This window comes from Syngnathoides biaculeatus, chromosome 17 (genome assembly GCF_019802595.1).
Source record: "Syngnathoides biaculeatus isolate LvHL_M chromosome 17, ASM1980259v1, whole genome shotgun sequence".
NCBI lineage: Eukaryota > Metazoa > Chordata > Actinopteri > Syngnathiformes > Syngnathidae > Syngnathoides > Syngnathoides biaculeatus.
Window position 1 is genome coordinate 15,648,315 of NC_084656.1, and position 21,707 is coordinate 15,670,021.

A 21,707-nucleotide genomic window follows, 5' to 3' on the forward strand; every position below is an offset into this window, starting at 1 on the left:
TGAAAAAAAGAAAAAAAAAAGGATGATACATTAAACCTGTGAACACAACTTTTTGTCTCCAGTTTTGATGCAGACTGTTAGGTCCCATCCTCACTAACAAGTGGAAGACAGTACAACAGTATTGCAATTTTAGACCAAATAGCCAAGTACTTTTATTTATTTATTTAAAAAAAAAAAAAAAATCATTCATAGTATGTTACTTTGTTTATTTGGAAGGAAAAAAAATATCTTTTCACAAAGGCTTCAATACAAGTACCAAGAAACACGTAATACACAGCAACGTTTGGACAAAGCACACAAAAACTTTATAAAACGTTTATAACATAAAAAGAGCTTTTTTTTTTTTTTTACTATATAAACATTGATACAGATGTCCCCTTATCACAAAAAGACACTGAGGATGACTTTTTTCATATTTGTGTTAAAGCTGTGCGGCATTAAAGTCAACACAATTCTGTCAAAGCTTAGCTGGTGTGTTTGGATTAAAAAAAAAAAAAAACTTTTTTTTTTTTGCAAAGCAGCACGGTGACTACATTGAGAAATAAACATTCAATATACTTCCTGATACAAAATACGACTTAATACTGTAGGGATAAAGAAGGCATAAAGTCCAGTAAGAAAACACAGATGTAGATGAAGTGCAACGTTTGCCCGACAAGATTACTTCGCCGACAAGTTCAGCTGTCTTAGCTTTGAGCGTTCGGACGAAAGAGGCGAATTTGCGAATGCCCACGTCCGATGTTCCCTCTAATTTTTTGACGCGTCTGAGCAAACACACTAAGGCCGTGAGCGCCCCCTTTGATCACTGTGAGCAACAGACGTACGCACTGTGGTCAACGTGGCTGATTAAAAGGTTCGGATTACATTTCCATCAGAATATTTTTAAGAACAATTGTGTTTTTGCAAACTTACACTGAAAATGTCAACAAACCACAAAATATATTGCTAACCAAACCAAAGCCAACTATGAACTATAAATTTGAAATGTCACTTCTAACTTTTTAACCCACAATGATATCCCCATCTGTTTTTCTTGGTGTAAAACTGAATTATTGCTTCCAGAATATCTTTGGCAATGCATGTTGAAAGCGGAATGAACAGTTTTAGGGTTCATGTTATGATGCCCCCTATATTTAAAATACTGAATTATCTTTTTGGCCAGTGTATCGTCTGTGCTTTCATCCTCAATCAGGCTGTGCCAAGGTGGAATTTTAACATTACACACCAATTGTAAATGCGTAGTTGCACAGCTTAGAGGGAACATTGCCCGCGTAATTCACACCGCCTCCGTACGGCTTTGCACCTTTACGCGCGGGCTACGTTGACTTCCTGTGTAATCTCGACGCATGAAACGCCCGAAACGCGTCCAGTGGGTACGTCGAATGAAGGTGCGACAAAGGAGTTCATGTCCAGGCCAAAATTCATTTTTGCCATGACGAAAAGGCAGAACGCCCGCTTCCCAGTCTCCATTGTGTTGCGATGAAAAGTTTGGTCCTTGAGTGTTTCCTCCTTTTGCGTGAGGTGGCTGGAGTGTTATAAGTGATCGCTGCACACATTTCTTTCCACAACGAGAAATAAGCCGAGCCCGCCCAACTTTTCCGACAGTTTCTGCTTAAGTGCCTCAGAGAAAAGTGACGATCTAAAAAGATGAGGTCATGAAAACACGCAGGAACATATTCCTCAGCATCAGAGGGCTCGAGTCACGTATACTGTAACTACGATAAAGTTGCAGTTATTAAAAGTCTGTATGGTAAACTGCTGATGTGTAAAATGCAGACTCAGCTGTTTCCAGGTCTGGCCCAGGGAATGTATGCTCTACATATGGATGCGCATGTAGCTTTAACATGCTATTTGACGTGTTTATTTACACCCCGCAGAGTGGACAAAATTTTCCTCATGATCGATTCTCTCGATGCAACAGGGAGGATCTATAGTGGGAAGAAAAAGTTGAACTTTAACATGACGTTCAAAGGGCCAAAGGTTTGAGCGTTCGTGTGAAATAAGCTTCTGCGTACGTGGACTCACCGGAGAGATCGACGACTGTCCTTCTCCATGTTGTTCTCCGGCCCTTCGCTCTCGTAAGAGGCAAGATGGAGCTCTGAACAAACAAATCAGCACGCAATATTCGGTTATTGTCTCGTGGAGAAAAAACAAAATCGATTTCAGTCAGATTCAATTGTTACACACGACAGGGACGCGCATGTTCAAAGCACTGTATGGAAGTCAGAATGTTACCTATGCTAGTGCAGCAGTAATAAAGATGGTAAAAATGTATGAAAATAATTCCAGGCCATGACTGTAAAATAATCCGCTGAAAAGTGAAATGGGTGCGGTGGTAACTGTTCGCCAATGAGTTGCTCGGCAAGACATCTTAATAATAAACTTTGAAAAAAAAATGTTTTCTTCTAATGACATTTCATTTCAACTGGGAAAATCTATTTGATAAAGTAAGTAACATCACTGAAATTCCTGTGCAAGTGTACGAAGAAGCACAAAATACGAAGTTTAACACGTTGACCTACCATCTTCGGCGAAGACCGGCGTGGTGACGAGGAACTGCAGGATTCTACGATCTCTATCGAACGGGCAGATCACCTGACGCCACACTAGGAACTCGCTCACCTGCTTTGCCAGCTCCCAAAGTTTCTGGAAACAGATTTAACGTGTGAGGGTAACCTCCGGAGATGGGCACTTTATTTAGCCACAAGGGGGCGGTATTACATCACTTCGTTGCCATTATTTACTCTGGGGCTATTGACACAATTCCACTTTTTGTCTCTCAAGTGGAACACCTTCAGTATCTGTCACAGAAGTGAAAATATTTAAAATAAAAAAATGGGACTGATATTTTCATGTCAGAATCTGATCCAAATGTGAATGCAAGGCTGATAAATATCAGATATCTGACACGGATTAAATATATGCCATCAATGCGATGCACCCTTCTGTGATGTATACACAACGCGTCTCCCTAAATAATATAAGCATGCACATTATAAAAACAACACCGATAAATCTGTAAATCTAAATTTCACTGACCATTAAATAATAGACAAATCCACATCAAGGTGTGTCTATTATTAAATATGCAAAATAATCATACAAACTTGCAGCCTGTGGAGTAATGCGGCAATTAGCTTCATCTAAATCAAGTAAGAGGAACAGTACGCCTGTTTCATATTCATTTTTTTATGTACAGTTTTAATATTTACTTGGGACTGAAACACTTGTCACTGTTAGGTGGTGACGTTTGTGGACTTCTGTGTCCCGTCAGTGTACATGCTGTCATATTACACGTCGCTTGAAACGCACATGGAAATAAAATTCAATTGGAATTGTGCACTTGGGCTTTTTGTGTCAAATCGAACCAACCTCAAAGTTGATGTGTCCATTGGGCAGCCTGCTGGCACAGCCTTCATTCAGGAAGTAAATGTCCTTAATGAGCAGACTGAAGAAAGGTATCACGATCTTCTCCTGGACGCTGTGCGCGGTCTCGGACCTCTGGGTGGCGCCGCGGAGCGCGGTGCGATAGTTGCTGAAGTTGCTGGACGGGTCCATCTGGTGCTGAATTAGGACAGACGCGCGGCACATGAGACATTTGACGGGGGAGCGCGAGCGTTTTTCCATAAAAGTGCACAGTGGGGCGGCCCAGGATGACATTTAGTGAGCGTGTGTGGGTTTTCTCACCTCGAGGATTTCAAACTTGTCAGTGTTGACTTTGCTCCAAGTCTTTTTCAGTCTGGCAACGGGACTCATGTTCATCCCAGCTGAAGCGCCACAAAAAGATCAGATTTAGCACAGAGAGTCCATTTCTGTTTTTCTGTAGGGTAAAAGGGCTACACAACCATGTCTAACTGTATTGGAAAAAAAAAAACAACAACAATAAAGTACCAAAATCTCCTCTCACAAAGCCCTCCATTTCACAACACTAAATCATAAATCACGCAAAGACGGACCGTTGGGAAAGACCTTCTGCTGATAAGCCTTTGGCGCAAAAAGCCCCCGTAGCAACCAAGTGATATTTGCAAACTCTGTCACGCCAACGATGGCTATTTAAAAATCCCGCCCCGAGGTGGCGTTGTGCCTGCTTTGTTTGGCTCAGTGGAAACAAGAAACTCGGCGGAACAGAGGCGTCAAAATGGATGTTGTTTAAAAGGCTAATTAGATCGAGCGCGGGTGTGAATGCAGTCTCAGTAAACACCATCGGCATGGCCGTAAGTAACCGTTGCAACATTAGCATTCAGGTTCATTGCCAATAAAGCATCCAAAATTATTGCATCTCAAATTATTTGGTTTCTGTTTAACAGAAAAAATATATATAAACTGTAATTTCCGGCCTATAACCTTTTTTTCACACACTTTCAACCCTGCGGCTTATGCGGTGATGTGGCTAATTTGTGCATTTTTTTCTAACGACCACAAGGGGGCACTTTTTAACCAGCCCTGTTAGCGCCATGCTAGCGTTAGAGTTGCGCTAGCATGTTGCTGTTGTTTTACTGCTGCGTCTCAGTGATTTAGGTATGTTTCGTTTTTACCAGCCCTGTTCGTGCTACCGTGTCGTTGCTATGTTAGGATAAGCTAAGGTATTAAAACTTTGAAAACTCTGTGTACCGTCTTTCTATGTCTGTATCTCGTGTTTCAATGTGGGCACTTGCGGCTTTTACGCAGGTGCGGCTTATGTATGTACCAAATGGTATTTCCTTTACAAATGTACTGGGTGCAGATTATTAGCAGGTGCGCTCTGCATGCCAGGAATTCATATGATAATATGTTATATGATAGTACTGGACAGCTACATATACGACATTAGTATTTAAAAAAAATGAAAAACGTGAGATCCATCAGCAACAAACAGGCGCTCGGACCCACTTTTTGTGGGGAATCCTCGTTTGATCATCAGACTTTGACGCCCCACTTGACCGAAATTGGATGGCACGCACAAAAAAAAAAAGCTTTCCAATTGAATGCTGCCTGTCTGTCTAAGATAGCTGCTTTCAAGGGGGGCTCGCTTGGGTACCTTCCGGCCTAGTGAGGGTTACTCGAACTGCATGGACTAGAATTCAGCCAAAATGTCTGCTTCTAAGAAAAAATGTCAACTTCCTGTAAAATTTCATTGAAAACGTTTTGTGGATCTTACTAGCCAGAAATGTTCAGCCCATTGGAAACTGTCACAGTCTCATATTTTACAAGAGTGATTTTTGGAGGGTTGTGTTGGGGATCCTTGCCATATGTACATTTTCACCAGAATACACTCACTGGGAAAAATTTGTGAGTTTTCAGGGATGTTAAGCCGCGCAAAAGACATCATTTGTTGGAGGAATAATAAACAGGATGAGGGCTTAACTACTCACTGATTATGGCCATGAGGGAATTAAAGTTGCCAATGTTAAAACACTCCTGCGCCACATCGATGAAGAACTCGATGATCCGCGCTCTCTGTTTCTTCTTCACCGGCTAGAATGCGAGAATACGAGAGTCAACCCCAAGAAAAATACTCCCAAACGCCCGACGCGGACTGACAATGAACGTACCATACAGATTTCAGTGGCCACAAGGTAACTCAGTCTGTTGAACCAGTTCACGTACGCCTCCAGATTGCTGGTCTTGCGCTTTCGGAAGAAACCCTGAAGAGAGAGAACGTGGTCAAAACACAAGTTGAAAGGACTGGTGGAGTCTAAAAATGATCTACTAATCAATCGATTTTCTGCAGCGCTTTGTGCAGATGCGGCCTATCACCAGCTGACTCCGGGCGAAAGCCTGACTACATCCTGGACCGATCGGCAGTTAAATGCTGGGCACATTTGGACTACACAAACAATCATTCACACTTACATTCCCACTTTTGCATAGTGGCAAGTGAACCCACACCGCTTGCACAGAAGTCGGCCAAATGAATCATCACTAACCGTTTTCCAAAAACTACCCCCCCCACGTTAATATTCTATTTCAAATATTGATCATTCTAGTCATATTACACTTATCGTTTCAATAAAGTCAATCTATGAGGTGAAAAAAAGGGAGAATGCGATGTTGTTTTGAGATCTCAATAACTGTAACCTGAAAATATGAAAGAACAAGGCGACGTCCATCTATTGAGCCCTTGAGTAATCTTTCATATCTGTCAGTATTCTGCGCAATTACAATTATTGTCTTAACTAAGTTGAATGTCATGATGTTTTGTTTTTTTTAACTTGTCTATGGTAACTATAAATGACAAAGAAAGGCTGTATGCCTATTTGTCACTTCCTGCTGGACAGGATCTTGAGAGGCCTCACTCCCACGCAAGGAAATCTGTGACGTCTGCGCGCTTTGTTTTTTTCCATCTCATCTGCATCTGCCTTCGCATCACCTGGGATATATGAGCTGTTTGCGTGGGGAATCTGTTTAATAAAGGTACTTAAAAAAAAAGGGGGGGGCGGGGGGACACCAGAGCTGAAAAACAGCATTTTTGATGGCACCCCACGAGTTTATGGGAAGAAAGGGAAATAGGATTTGCCATTGCATAATCTGGAAGGTGAAGCTATTTTTAATAACGCCTTCCTTTTTTTATTCACTTTTAGTACAAATATACTACATATGTATCTGGCACATGTATAGTCTTTATGTTTCGATTTACAAAAAAAAATGTGTAGTTTGTGAATGGAACGTTATAAAAAGGATGTAGAACAGGGGTGCCCAGACTTTTTTACCCCAAGATCTACTTTTCAAGCAGCGAGCCTCTCGCGAGCTACCAACGATGTGGGGATGATGACGATGATGCTCCCAAACTGTTTGAAGGTTAATGATATATTGCCTCCTATATTTACAATACAGAGTTAGATTTTGTGCACTGAATTGTCTGTGCTTTCATCCTGGATCAGGCTGTGCCAAGGTGGAATTTTGACATTATACACCATCTCATCCTGCACTTTCTACTTTGGCTTCAGACCAGACCTTTCCCACTCAAAAAGAGAAAATTTCATCCAGTTTAACCACTTTTTCTTTGATTATTTACATACTCCGACAGGCATTGCATCTTAAAACAACAGCATTTCTTTTTTTAACTTTCTCCATTAATATCGAAAGTAAACATAAGCAGCATGTGTAGCTTGCCTTTGCTCTACGTTGCCCAGATTGTGTTGCTAACTAAAGCAGGGGTGGTGGACACTGTCATTGTAAAACACACAGATGGGCTGCGTAAGTACTGTAACATTTGTAATTATGAGTGTACGTCTTTAAGAACGGGGGGGGGGGGGGTGTAAGGTAAACTAGGAAAAAGAAAATGTGGCAGAGCAGCGGTCGTTGTTATAGAAAGTTCCGTGTGGTGCCTAAAAGAAACCAGTGGGTTCTTCTTTTCATTTTTTAACAGTATGTATGTGAATTGTACCACTGGATGTGAAAGTCATCCCTCTCTCATTGAATCACATTGCAAAATGCCACAAACTGAATAGCTGTATGTTGCACTTTCAATTTGCATTGGATTTTTTATTTTTTTTTTACGCGCAACGGAGAATATCTGCAAAGAGACTGCATCAGCGGTGCACAATTGCGCACGCGCGCAGTTTAGAGGGAACATTGACTGATGTCTTTTTTTTTTTTTTTTTTTGCACACCGTCCCACGATCGACCAAGACTGCCTGACGCAGAGCCTTACTTGTATTAACACATTGTTACGAGTTGCAGTTCAGTTGCACCCAATCCCAGATGACCTTTTGCACGGGCAAAGTACACCCTAGATTGGACTCTGGTCAATCACAGATTATCACAAGCACAAGTGTATATCCATAAAAAGTAAAAACATTAAAAAACAAACACTAAAAATATACTTGATGACGTAATCCCAGACATGCTTACACAACAGCGGTGGCACAGTGCTATACCTCAAGACTCTTTCCCATGCTAACCCTTGCACAAAATGAACTTATATAACTGCAGAGGGCCTGACACGCAATCACAGAGCTTTGGTCCGCCACAGTCCTGATTGCAAGGCAGCTTTCACTTGACTCACAACGCCACTCGTACATCACACGCCCGCAGAGTGCCTCTTTTTCCATTGTGTTTGATGCGCTTTCAAAAGCTACTTCAAATTTAAAAAAAAACAAAACAAAAAAAAAAGATGGGAAAATTCACACTCGTTAGCCAGGGGAAGGCTTCATGTGTTTTTCTAAAGCAATTCATCTCTCCAAATTACACGCCAAGTCAAAAATAGACAAAAACATTGTCATTAAGTGTTGGCTATATTTGAGGCTTTTAATTAGAAACCAAACAAACCACATTGCAGCAAGTCATTGCTTTAAGAGAGTACGTAGCGTACATATCTATAAAATAAAGCAAGTGTGGCTGTAATGTGTGTTTTGAGTGCAGTTGTCGCACAGTAATACACGATAACAGTCAGCGCGTACGCTACCTTGTGGTTCTCAAGGGGGTCCTTCAAGGCGAAGGTCTGGATAAACTCCTCAGGCCCGATAAAACTCAGCCTGTCCTGTGAGGCGGAGGCAAAAAAATATTAACAACAACAACACCACAGATGCTGATGAATAGAAATCTTGATAACGTTAGATAAAAGGATGACCACAAAAAAAAAAAAAACGCACAGATCTGACACCGCCCTGGCAAATGGTTTTAACGGCCAAAAAAAAACAACTGTAAAAATGAAGTGAGAGAGCTAAATAAAATAAAAGCTGTTTAAATTTCTCATGAAGCATGAATCAAATGTTTGTAAACATAACCAAATATATTGTTTACTTACTTAAATGCAGTTATAGACAAAACGAAAAATGTTTAAAAAGGCTCGTAAATCCCCAAATGCACACACGAAGAACCAAGACGTGCTGACCAGTTCAATGTGGGTCAGCTGTTGAGCAAGGACGAAGGGGTCGTCGCACACGCTCAGGACGTCGCTCCTTGGCGCCGATTCCCTTTTGCTCTTCAGGGAGGCGGGACGCTCGGTCGCCACCGCGCTCAACGCCGCCACCGCTTCCTCGTATTGGCCCAGGGCAGAGAGACGTTTTATAAGGCGCTGGGTCATCTGCTGCATGGCCCGCCAAGAGTACTGGTGCAAAAAAAAAAAAAAGTGTAAAAAAAAAAAAAAAGTGAGAAAATGAGTGCATTTCGAAAAATGTATCACTTCAATTGATCAAATGAAAGTTTTACACTGACCTCGTCCCCTCTGGCCACATGATGCGTCATGTCCTTGAGGCAACGCATCATCCGATCGTCCCTGAAGTCGTACGGGAAGGTCTCGGTCCACTCCGTCAGCAGCTGCACCAGCTTTGGCGCCACTTCACGGAAACGGATCTGGGCAAACATAGCAGGGCAGGATTTTACTTGTGGTTTGTTTTCCAAAAATCATAATAATTGCTTCTTATCGGCATTGTTCTACATTTATCTGTTTAACAAGTCATCTGGCCAGTGGTTCTCAAACTTTTTTACAGCACCTAAAAAAATTTCTGTCCAAGTACCATTATCATGACCAACATTAAAATACGGCACCACAGAAGCCCATAGTGTTTATCTAAAATGAGACTGAGGTTTTGTTCCTAAAAAGGATATCTAGTGTTATCTATTGTAAGATATTGTTTTGTATTGTAACATTGGGAACAGCTTGAACATAAACACTGGGCTAACATATTGTGAAAAAAAAAACGTACTTAATGATTCTATTGTGTTTTCCACATAAATGTTAGATACAAATAAGTAAATAATTGTTCAAAAGCTAAAGCGTTGACCTCATAGTTCTGAGGTCCCGGGTTCAATCCCGGACCCACCTGTGTGGAGTTAGCATGCTCTCCCCGTGCCTGTGTGGGTTTTCTCCAGGCACCCTGAATACATGCGAACTTTATAGTTTTATAATGTTCAGATGCTGAGGTATGTTTACTTTTCCTCATCATAAAAGGAATTGGACACGGTGGATCAGCTGATAAAGCATTGGCCTCGCAGTTCTGATGTCTCAGGTTCAATCCCAGACTCACCTGTGTGGAGTTTGCATGTTCTCCCCGTGCCTGCGTGGGTTTTCTCCAGGAACTTTGGATTCCGCCCACATCCCAAAAACATGCAACATTAATTGGACACTCTAAAATTGCCCATAGGTGTGATAGTGAGTGCGGCTGTTTGTCTCTCTGTGCCCTGCGATTGCCCAGCAACCAGTTCAGGGTGTACCCCGCCTCCTGCCCGTTGACAGCTGGGATAGGCTCCAGCACTCCCCGCAACCCTCGTGAGGATAAGCGGCTAAGAAAATGGATGGATGAATACAAGTGAAATGTACTGAGCTAATGATTCCACAATCAAGCACAGTCCATCAGCTTTCAGTTCAAGGTTCATAATGAGACCCAAGAATCATCATCATTTCAGTATAAAGCACATAATTTTTGTGACATTTTTTTTTTTGTGTCCTAGTGTGAGATTTTTCTCATGTCAAATATGTGCCTCGGATCAACAAATATTAGGAAACTGGCCTATAAAATGTTCACATATGCAGCGTTTGTATGTGTGCATGAGTGGCAGCGGGAAAACAAATCTGTTCAGATGGCAACAGCGTGGGAACACCTCAACATTTGGAGACCGGCGTCAAAGAGTGCGCCGAAGACCGTGTGTAAATAATCCACCCACCTTATCCAGCAGGGTGTCTCCCGACCGCTGCTGCTCCACACACAGGTGACAAACTCTGGTCATGAGCTCGTAGGGGTGCAGGAAGAGGCGCGAGCTCAGCAGGAAGGTGAAAACGTACGACCTCTGATCGTGAAGGACACAAAAGACAAGGATGAGCGAGGGCTGAGATGTACAGCGTGAATAAAAACAAGAGTGGCCGTGTGACTTACATCGGGGTAGTAGTCCACGGTCGGGACCAAGTGTTGGATCAGTGCCTCGAGAGATGCTGAAACCAAACTGTTGTCATGGTAACACATTTCCCCATAGCTGGCGGTGACGCCGTGGATGTTCAGACGACTTTTGGCCGCGGCGCTGCTCCGACAGGACTGTTCGCTGCCGCTGCTGGTGCTGGTTTGTCGGTGCACTCGCGCGGGACAGGTTGTGCTGTGCTGGCGCGGGCTGTGAGGCTGCGGGTTGGAGCACAGGTTGTCCGAAACGGTGCTCCTGCTGCTGTAATGACGTTCTTTAGTGGTCCCGCCGCAATACACGCTGTGCGCGTGCGGTATGTCGTATGGGTTCTCGTACGCGCCGCTGTAGACACTTTCCTTGGTGGTCTTCGCAGAGGCGCAGTGGCGGTACGGGCTGTGTGGCTGCTGGTAGTTGTTATTGTTGCCGCTGTAAACGCCGCAGTTGCTGAACTTGCCGGCGTATGGGGTTGTGGGAGGCATGGCCACTTGGGGAGAGACCAAAAATAATGAAAATATTATTCTCAAAAGCTTTCATTCCATCTTCATCACTTTTTCCATCATTTTCAGGGTTGCTTTGTTGTGTTTTGCAATTATCGTTACATTGTTTTCACAATGGAATGGTAGTAAGGTTATGTTGCCTATGCTTTGTATGTAGTAGATCTGAAATAAAAACCTTTAAGGTTACAAATGAATACAGTGAATTAGCGTCTGCACATTTGCAGTTTCACATTCACACATTTCTTTGAACCTATCATGTTATTTGATGAAAAACTCACCTATTTGCTGTTTTCCCACTGAGGCCAAAGCCCCATATTTTAGACGAGCATTTTTTGGTGCCATTTTGGTTTCAGGGGACTAGGTTGAATTGAATTGAGGAGCTTTGTGAAGAGCCGTGCTGCCACGTTGTGGCACCTAAAGGCGATTACAAATGGGGTTTTTTCCAATTAGGAATCTTCACTTTTCGCCACAGCGTTCAGTCACCATTTGCCTAGAGTAGCGGGAGTTCACTGTAAACTCTTTTGCAAAACAGCGCAAGACATAACTTCCTGTTTTTCTTTTTTCTATGTTTTCTTATGAATAGTTACTGTTGCTTTACTACTTCATTAGCATTATCTTAGTGATAGACTACAGGTCATACGGGGGTGCGTACCAATTACGGTTACGTAGCCACCATGGGAACGTAAAACTGTCGTGAACCTAGGATTTTCTGTATACTTTAAGGTTTTAACAGATTTTATTTGCTGGAAGACACTCAATTACCATATTTATTCACTGTTTCTTTGCTTCTGTTTTTTCATGGTTTTTACCCATAAATAAGGTGTGCCGAGTATGAAGTTCTGTTCAACATAACTATCGTATAGTAGAAAGCCACACTACAAAACCCCGCTATCAAACTCTTGTGCAACCTGTTGACTACACCGTGCTTGGAATGTGGTCAATCTTTAAGCAGCATTGGCGGCTTGTGCAAATAACGTGAAAGCTGATCACCCCAAGTCGAGACCCAGAAGTATGTCAAAGTAATTACGCTTAAGTCATATAATTGTAGCCCTCCTCTGTGCATTCCTTTCAGGCTTTGAACTTTGTGAAGACACCCCATGTGGAAATTCACTCCGCTTTACATCTTTTTATCCTACATGCAACCCCCCTTCATGCTGCAATTGCACTTTTTTTTTTTTAAGCTTGGTTCAACCTGAGAGGAAAACAAACAGGCAGACGCACGGTCTCGGGACAGCAGTGATTTTATTGTCTTAATGGTCGGGATAATTGGATCTGAGAAAGGTAAGCTGATCCTAAATCACCACCCGGGCATGCTTTAACTCTGGAGCCATCCTCATCCTGTCTTAGTACCATATGCCAGTGTAAATCAAGCTGGGTTTACACGCACGCGCGCAGACAAAAACGCATACCTCAAACACTGATGTGCATATACAACGTGTCAGAAAACAAAAGCCCGCAGGAATCCAGCAGGCTTTTGTTTGTCCGTCACACGGCCGACAAAGGAGGGCCCGCTTCAGCCAGCATCACGCACGCACACACACACACAACACACACACACGAGGGTGCAGACTTGGCGCCGCGCCACTGCCAGCCAGTCCAGCGGCAGTTCGTCTACTGAACTCTGGGATCTGCAGCCGTCCTCCTAACTGAGTTAAAGGATTATTGCGGCTTCAACTTGCTCAACTTACAATAAAGCATCTGGAAAGCCCGATTAAAAGCGGTCAACTGCACATGAGAATCAAAAACGATATTTACTTTTTTCTTCTTCAAAGGGCTGACCATCTTTGTAAGTGAGGTGAGGGAAGCATCCAAAACATTTGGCTCTTCCGGGCTGAATTCCTTAAAAGTTGACCTTGTGAAATTTAGTACTTCCGTAATGCAGCTTGAAATCTTACACTAAATTGTAGGTTGGGCAACTTAATGATGACATTGGGCGTATAATTTAAAGTTAGCATTCTCTATGATTCCAAACTCCATAACACTACGGCCTTTGAAACGTAATTTGATGTAGGGATAAAAGTACAAAATACGCCTAAAGTTAAAAACCACAAGTACACAGAGTCTCTGCTTAGTCAATGACTATGTTCATTTATGCGTTTTAAGGTCATTTACCCTTCAATCTGGAATCCTTTATTTTCACGACACTATAGACAATAACTTTGCAGCAGGCTAAAAAGTAAGAAGCACTCTCAGTTCATCAAAAGGTTAAAAGTGAAGTTAAGTAGGAGCTACATGCTGTCAACATCCGCTAATGGAGCTAAACAAGTGTGTGTGTACTGTGAAGTGCTTCAAAGAAACACAGCAACAGTGCAACACAATGTTCTGGTTTCAGTGTATTATATTTTGAAGCCATTTGTGGAGCAAAACACTAAGTAGATAGGACAGTGTTTTTCTTTGTGTTGTGGGAAAGCTGCACATTAAGGCCACCGACATTCATGGATTGATTGATGGGGTGATTGTTGGAAAAATCGGGTGCACCACTTGGCTAGAACCAGCAAAGGAGCTGCTGATTCTGTCTCAAATAGTTTGCGGTCTAAAAAGAACGATATGATATTCAATACGGGAGTTGAGCTGCATCCATCCTAGAGGTTAATCCTCTTGGTTGGCAGTGTTATTGTGCTCTAAACATCACATTTCCGAACATTTGAAGAGAGTCCGCCATCAATTTGAACCCAATATTTTGGAGGGAAAAAAAACATAATTCATGATTAACTTTTCAAATGTACTTCCTTAAAATAATATCAAAAGATCTCCATTCACAGTAACCTCCAAAAAGCTTAAATATGTCTGCGATGGTACCAAGACAAGAAATGTACGATAGTTCCAAGGTTATAAATGTGTACAAGAACTAGTTTCCAAACCAGCCTGCTGAGCTATAGGCATGCTTCAAATTTATGGCCTAAAACTGTTTTTCATAAAAAATAGTTTTGACTTTATTATTGCAATAACTGAGATTAGGTTATTGATAGTATACGAGCAAACTTGCATGACTTTGCCGCCCTGCGAATGGAAAAGAGGACCCAATCCACTCCGCAAGCACAAAACGAAGTCAAGATAGCTAAGTGCTATGTCAATTGTAGGCTAACACACAGAACTATGGCTTCCATTTTCATGGGCGCGTTTGGTGTGCAACACAAAAACTGTTATGCTCTTGTTTTTAATAACTTGCAACCTTTTTCCAAATGTTTTAAGGCACAGGTGTCAAACTCAAGGCCCAGGGGCCAGATCTGGCCTGCGAAGAAAAATCATTGGTGTCAAAAATCAGTAATTCTTGTGAACATATGTCCCAACATTTCAAATTGTCATATGTCATAAATGACAATGTTGAGATATTATAAGCATTTTTGTGTTACCAAACATGAATAATGGTTGAAAAAACAGTCACGCTTGATTTCTGATTCCAAAACTAGATCATAAATTTCGTGTGTAAATATGATGAGGCGATTCAGGATTTCTATGGTTTCAACATCACGGCCCTCTGAAAGAAATCGTAACTGCAATGTGGCCCCTGACAAAAATGAGTTTGACGCCCCTGTTTTAAGGTGTCAGTCACAGAAAAACTGATTCGATTTTCAGACTCTCATTTCGTGTTTTACATGAAAACTGTAATGCTGTCGTTTAAAAAAAAAAAAAAACTGTCAGCTTCTTTCCAGATGTTTTAAGGTTTCAGATTTGTTTTTTGGAAAGTCCCAAATTCTTTTTTTCTTTTTAAAATTGTTCTGCGTATGTAAATACTTCTTATGAGCTGTGAATGACTGAAATGTGATTAAGTTAGACTTGTAGTTCACTGCAGATAGTTTGAAAATAATACTACTTTGTCCAAATGACATGAGATTTAAAAAGAAAAAAAAAAGGTAGACCGGACTATGTAGAAGGGTGGGGGGCCTGGAGGATGAAGTGGGGTGGTCTTCTGACAATAGCGGTATTATCTATCCTGTCACGGTGCTAACAATCGCACAAAGACCCACGGGAAGAGATCAGAGGAGATCACACACGCAGCGGCTTTCACACAACCCGCCACCGTCAGGCTGTGTGACGCCACTGTGCCGTTTGTAGGCTCCCATCATCGGTACCACATCGCTCGCAAGTAGTATAGATTACGATCCTTGCATAAATATCATCTGCGCTGACCTCGCGGGGTGCAAAGCCCCGCTTGTATTTGCAAAAGGGCCATAAACAAATGAGTGTTTGTGTTGGTGCCAATGAAATATGCGCCTATTGAAAGTCATTTACAGATCGGAGCAGATATGACGAGCGCGCACTCTAAAGGGTGAAGGTCAGCTACAATTATGATGTTAAGTATGAGCAGATGGCTCAGCTGTTCAACTGTAAATTGGCCTCGATGGAAGGAGGCCAGTTAACTCCTTGGAACATCCACATGACCCAATAACACTGCTGCTGTTTAGACTGGGATTAGCCATTAAATAACTACAGAGGTCTTCATTTATGTTTTTTCCCATATTAGTTAACAGGATTGCATTAAAGAAAGACATAGGACAGGATATTTTCTTTGATACTGTGTTTTGTGACACTCAAATATGCAAATGATCTGATGTTTAACCATTTGAAGTAGTTACACACTTAATTAAGTCAATCCCAAAGAGCAGCATTATTGCAGAGTGTCCCTTAAATCTATAAACTGTTGTTTATAGATGTGGATGATCCCAATATGAAAGACAAGATAAATACTTTATTTTCTCAAGGTGTGGTGAACCTCGTGTACTTTGGCCGTAATCAGCTGTGGCAGTCACATAAAGGAGAGGCTTGTTTTTCTCAAGGCAAAAAGCGTTATGGTCAGCCCTATTAGCGACGACAAACGAGGTTAAAGTCCAAGTACATTGCGCACTCGTGGTTTCCTCAGAGCGGCGAACCTTTTTAAAAACAGACTGTGGAAATGCGCACAAACCACTCGCTTTTATCAAGCTTGCCTGCCAAAGAAAAGCTAAGGAATGAGGCGGAAAGTCCATCGTCCGCTTTATAACAAGCTCACCTACGATTAACACTGACTGTTCACTGGTGCCTGTTTAATTATGATTCTTATTGTCATGGTTATAAGTACTTTTTTTTACTGTACTGCAATATTCTCAGAGATGGTCGTAATATTTTGCACCTCTCACGTGACATTAGAAACACCTAAATTGCCCCCCTTTTCTCGGCTAACCACTTTTGAATGTTTAGCGTTAATTATAAGTTAATGCATGAGGGGAAAAAAATATTCTTTAATTACAGAGTACATGTGGACACGGGCATGACGTGATGGATGCCTTTTTAGTTGCAATTAAAACTTTTATTCCAACATCTTCTTCGTAAGACTGGATTCCCCTTGGACCATGATGTTCGCAGATGATATTGTGATCTGCAGTGAAACCAGGGAGCAGGCGGAGGAACAATTAGAAAGATGGAGGCACGCACTGGAAAGGAGAGGAATGAAGATTAGCCGAAGTAAAATAGAATATATGTGCATGAATGTGAGGGGCGGAGGAGGAAGAGTGAAGCTCCAGGGAGAAGAGATAGCGAGGGTGGACGACTTCAAACACTTGGGGTTAACAATACAGAGCAATGGTGAGTGTGGTAAAGAAGTGAAGAAACGGGTCCAAGCAGGGTGGAACAGTTGGCGAAAGGTGTCTGGTGTTCTATGTGACATAGAGTCTCCGCTAGGATGAAGGGCAAAGTTTCTAAAACAGTGGTGAGGCCGGCCATGATGTACGAATTAGAGACGGTGGCATTGAAGAAAAAACAGGAAGCGGAACTTGAGGTAGCAGAAATGAAGATGTTGAGGTTCTTGCTCGGAGTGAGCAGGTCGGATAGGATTAGAAAAGAGCCTATTAGAAGGACAGCCAAAGTTGGATGTTTTGGAGACAAGGTTAGAGAGAGCAGATTTTGATGGTTTGGACATGTCCAGAGGCGAGAGAGTGACTATATTGGTAGAAGGGTGCTGAAGATGGAGGTGCCAGGCAAAAGAGCGAGAGGAAGACCAAAGAAAAGGTTGATGGATGTTGTGAGGGAGGACGTGAAGACAGTGGGTGTTAGAGAGGAAGATGCACGAGATAGGCTTAGATGGAAAAAGATGACACGCTCTGGCGACCCCTAAACGGGACGAGCCGAAAGGAAAAGAAGATTCCAACATCTTTTTCTTTCACCTTGTCCCGACATATTGAAATAAAAATGTATTTGGGTTGTGACAATATATCAAAAACATGATCAAATATCTTTATCGCTTCATGTTTTGGGTGGTTTGATTGATGCCGAGGCAAGTTTCTAAATTCGATCACAAGCTTCACTTCTGATATTTTTGTCTTCTCGTCTTCTCAAGAATGAGAACCAACCTCAATTTTAATACATCAGCAATTTCACTTATTTATCCTGGAGGGGTTTCTCACTTTTGTACAAATGCAACCAGTTTTAATGTCATCATCACCTGAAGGGACAACACAGAAGTGGAACTGCAGATAATCAACCAACCAATGCCCGCCCCCCACACACACACACACTTATTTCTCCGTGTGTGCTCAATCCATACTCACACCCCCCCCCCCTGAATGATCTAGTAGGCTAGTACAGTATTAACCTCGAGTCAGGGATGAATAAAGACAAATTATCTCCTCTTCTATGAGGATATAACAAAGCTAAGCTTAGCCCATTGGCTTTTCCCCTCTCACTCCTACTAAAAGTGCAACAACATACTCAAAAGCGAGTGAGGATGTGTCACTTTAAAAGGTGAAAGCTTATTTTTAGACCAGGTATGGAGCACCGAGGGATGCTTTCTGGCTACCTTTTGTGTAAATTATTAAGTGTTGGGGTGTAATTTTAGGGGCTTACGTGGAGTCTGTCAGGTAGGCTGAAATGAAAAGTTAAAAAAGAACGCGAGAGGGAAAGCCTTTTAAGCGTTTTTTTTTTTTTTTTGTTTGTTTTTTGGACTGCAACTTGGCCTGGAGAACACTTATTTTTCCCCCCATTTCTTTTCCTTGGAGGCACACACAATCTGTTATTCTCTCTGTTTCTCCCTCACACACACACACACACGGGCAACATGCCTGGTCCACATTATGGGCTTGTGAGTCAGAGCACAGCAAAGTCAGAAGAGAGGAAGAGGAAAAAAAAGCCATGCTGTGCAACCACAGTCCCATCACAGGTGCTGCAAAGCAATGTTTGTGTGGGACTACAAGCCTAATTATAGCCTCTACGCAGTGGTAAACAAATCACAAAATTGGCCAAGTGCATAAAACAGCATGGGCCTGTTCTACAAGTGCATAAAGGTTCATCATTTAGAGTTAAAATTACATCAAGAAGTTGAGTTGCACTCACTTTCTGGGTGCTAGAATGAAAGCAAGGCTTCAAACAATGTAACGAGGACTGTAAAGAGTAATTAAGTGTTCTTAACAGCACACACGAAATAGGTTTTGGAATTTTAAAAAAGCTAATTTTAACGTGCTCGTGTCGTTATCGAAGCACACTAAACACTTGCCTACCTTGTAAGGCGATGCGGTTCAACGTCCGAAAAAGAAGAGAAGTTCGAGGACAGAATTAAGCCAAACCCTTCGTACTTTTTTTTCCCCCCGGACACTCTTATCACACGCGGATAAGTAGGAACGGCGCGTTCTGTACTGGTAAGTGTTTCAGTAGGTTATCTACGCTGCTCTGAGCTCCATTGTGTGCGTCGTCTCCTCCGCTGTTATTTGAGTCGCCTTCGAGCAGCGGCCACTCGGAATGTTTCTTGCAACCAGGCCTATTCAAATGACTCCCACAGAGCCGCGAAACCTGACCAATCACCGTTAAGAAGGCGGTCTCTCGGGGCGCTAGGCGGACCAATCGCAGCGGAACGTGACGAAAAATCGAAATCGAGCTGAGTGTTGATTGGCTTGCTGGCCGCCAGTCCATCTTGTTCACCCACAGCCCGAGGCAGCAGTGTTTTTGTTGCGGGGGGGGCTGCCTGCTCAATGAAAGGTGCAAGATTTTCGGATGCAATGAACCTTTTCGTGGGGATCTTTTAGGTTAAAGCGTGATCAAATCAAACTCAGAAGACATTTGGAAATTTTCAGAAACAGGACACACATTGGAAGCCCCTTTCCGCCAGTATGAAAAATGTCTTATAACGCAAATTTATTAAAAAAAAAATATCCTGTTCTCTGATAAGTCTTACGGGTGAAGTTGTCACTATTATTAGGGTATAAAACAGGTTGAAATAAAAATGTAAAGAACAAAAACTTTTTGGTGACGTCACGAGTTGTCATGTAAAAATGACCCAATCAAGAAGCGAGGAAGCAACCACAAATAAACTTGTCGTACCTGATGTTTTGGTTCTTTATTTGACGGCATCACGGGATTTCTGTCTTGGCTGAGAATTTACTGCAAGTTGCTCTGACTACACGGAGGTAGTGTCTGCTACATCAGTCACGTGATTATAGAGTGAGGACTGTTGCATTTGTTTTTGTTTTTTCTTTACTCGAGTGGCAGAACATCTTAAGCCTGCCCGTAAAATAAAGTTTGGCCCGTAACACAAAGCAAAACATTGACGGCTCATACCTCGAAACTCATTTACAAAAAACTCATAAGTTGGGGCACTCATAACTCAAGGTGCCACAATAGAGCTCGTGCACGTGACGTCACAATTTTCACGGCGCCATATTGCCGGTCAAAAAGAGCTGCTTGACAGTGTGTGGGACATTGAACCGGAGCAGAATATACACAATGCCGGAGATTCCTTGTGCTGTTGGTTGTTACATCAGATGAGATAGATATTAAAAGAGATCATTCTATGGAATACCAGCTGAAAAGATGAGAAAAGATAGATCGATTTCGGGAATTAAACATGATGGATGGTGCCCAACCAAATACACACGGCTGTAGCGATCACTTCACTTCAGGTAGGAATTCTTCTTCTCAATCTCAAATTTTCAAGAAGTATTTATAATGCCAAGTTGGCTCATTTGAGAACAATGCATATTAAAAAAAAACTCTCCAAGAGACACGACCCCGACATTTTATTTTTTTTTTTGTATATGCATTGTTCTCAAATGAGTCCAATGCGTATTTAAAAAAAGAAAATAAACCGTCGGTCACACAGAGGTTTACGTAGGTTAACGTGTGGCTGCAACACGCTTCGTGTACGGACGAGCAGACTCCGTCTTATTTTTTTAACGCATTGTTCTCAAATGAGCCAACTTGGCATTATAAGTACTTCTTGGGAAATGTTACGGAGGAGCCAACTCGATTGTCCTCTTTTTTTGTCCAATCATAGTTAATGAATTTGAGTTTGTGTAAAACCAGGGGTAGTATTGGTATTTGTATTGAATACTATCTGAAAAGATCAATGAATTTTGGCAAAGTTTAACGTGTAGCCGAACACACTTCCACGTTCACGAGCCGTGTCCCCATTGAGAACAGATCCAGCAACGAAGTATTTGTATGCGTCCAGACTTTTCTACGCTTTCAAACTCTTCCACGTAAATCCCGACGATTTACTCACCAGATCCATGTGTAGATCCAGTTGTCCAAGACAAGCGCGAGCGGGGTAATAGTCCAATTTCTTATCTTCGAAAACATTGACTTCAGCATTAAATATGGGTCCTCTGTGCCAAGTGGCTCTCATTTTTCCACGTACCTTCGTTTATTATCACCTTGTAAATGTTTAACGGTATCGGACAAAACCCTGGGTGTCGTGCTATAAGACGTATTTCCCGTTGTCTCCAACCGACTTAGCACTGAACAATGCTTCACTTGACCGACACTTCCGGCCAGTGACATGATTTGATGACGTAGGTGCACGAGCTCTATACTCTACAGTTTATTGTAATAGGGAGGTGATTTTTTTTTTTTAATTCTAAGCATACAAACAGCTATGTCTCTGGAATACCTGCATCAAAATTTCTAAAATATGTCTATGTTTACTATGTTTACATAAAAACTACTCCCTAAGCCTAGTTTCTCCACTCACAAAGATCCAGAGCCACTTTCAAGTTACCTCCCTCATCTGTTTTGTTTGGTGATGTGTCCATGCACCACGTACACACAGTGTGGTGTATGACCTGCTGCCTCCACGAGTAACAATGTGTTAAAATGTATTTTACTGTCTTTTTTTTTTCCACACTCTGGGAAGCAAGCAGAAGCTAGACGCCGGTCTAAGCGCGCAGCCGACAGTCTTCCAAGCGATGCTGGAAAGGAGACAGCCAAACGCCCATCACATTGAACACACTCACCGTAAAAATCCAGCCCGCTGCGACGGTTAAACCCGTCGGTAATATCACGAGAGCCAGCCGGGCCACCCGGAAAGCACATACGTACTCGCTGATGAGATTCAGTAATTCAGCTACGAATACACATTCTCTCATCAGCTCGATCCAGCTGCCGGTTCGCATACACTTGCCAGCAAGATGACGAGAGGGAGTCTGCAAAGCCT

At 42.3% G+C, this 21,707-nt stretch overlaps 1 protein-coding gene across 2 annotated transcripts; it reads right to left on the reverse strand.

Moving 5' to 3' along the window:
- Positions 1–189: 189 nt before the first annotated feature.
- On the reverse strand, positions 190–21,636 carry LOC133515317 (ras-GEF domain-containing family member 1B-B-like). 2 transcript variants are annotated; one of them, XM_061847774.1, is made up of 13 exons: positions 21,508–21,636; positions 10,796–11,298; positions 10,587–10,709; positions 9,138–9,275; positions 8,815–9,030; positions 8,386–8,460; positions 5,532–5,624; positions 5,352–5,454; positions 3,688–3,767; positions 3,373–3,564; positions 2,523–2,646; positions 2,026–2,098; positions 190–1,928 (listed from the first exon to the last, which is right to left on the reverse strand). In XM_061847774.1, exons 1-13 carry the CDS (start codon positions 21,584–21,586, stop codon positions 1,895–1,897), a joined length of 1,833 nt encoding a protein of 610 aa, XP_061703758.1. In that variant the 5' UTR covers positions 21,587–21,636; the 3' UTR covers positions 190–1,894. The 2 variants fall into 2 exon arrangements, with proteins under 2 accessions (XP_061703758.1, XP_061703759.1); XM_061847775.1 differs by lacking the exon at positions 21,508–21,636 and adding an exon at positions 18,781–19,042.
- Positions 21,637–21,707: the final 71 nt, after the last annotated feature.

Excerpts from the sequence above, each read along its gene's own strand:
- LOC133515317 (XM_061847774.1), bottom strand. The coding sequence starts at position 21,586 with ATGTGCTTTCCGGGTGGCCCGGCTGGCTCTCGTGATATTACCGACGGG. Across the intron at positions 11,299-21,507 it reads CAGCGGGCTGGATTTTTACG|TGGCCATGCCTCCCACAACC; the intron begins GTGAGTGTGTTC and ends TCTCTCCCCAAG. Across the intron at positions 2,647-3,372 it reads ATGGACACATCAACTTTGAG|AAACTTTGGGAGCTGGCAAA; the intron begins GTTGGTTCGATT and ends ATCTGTTTCCAG.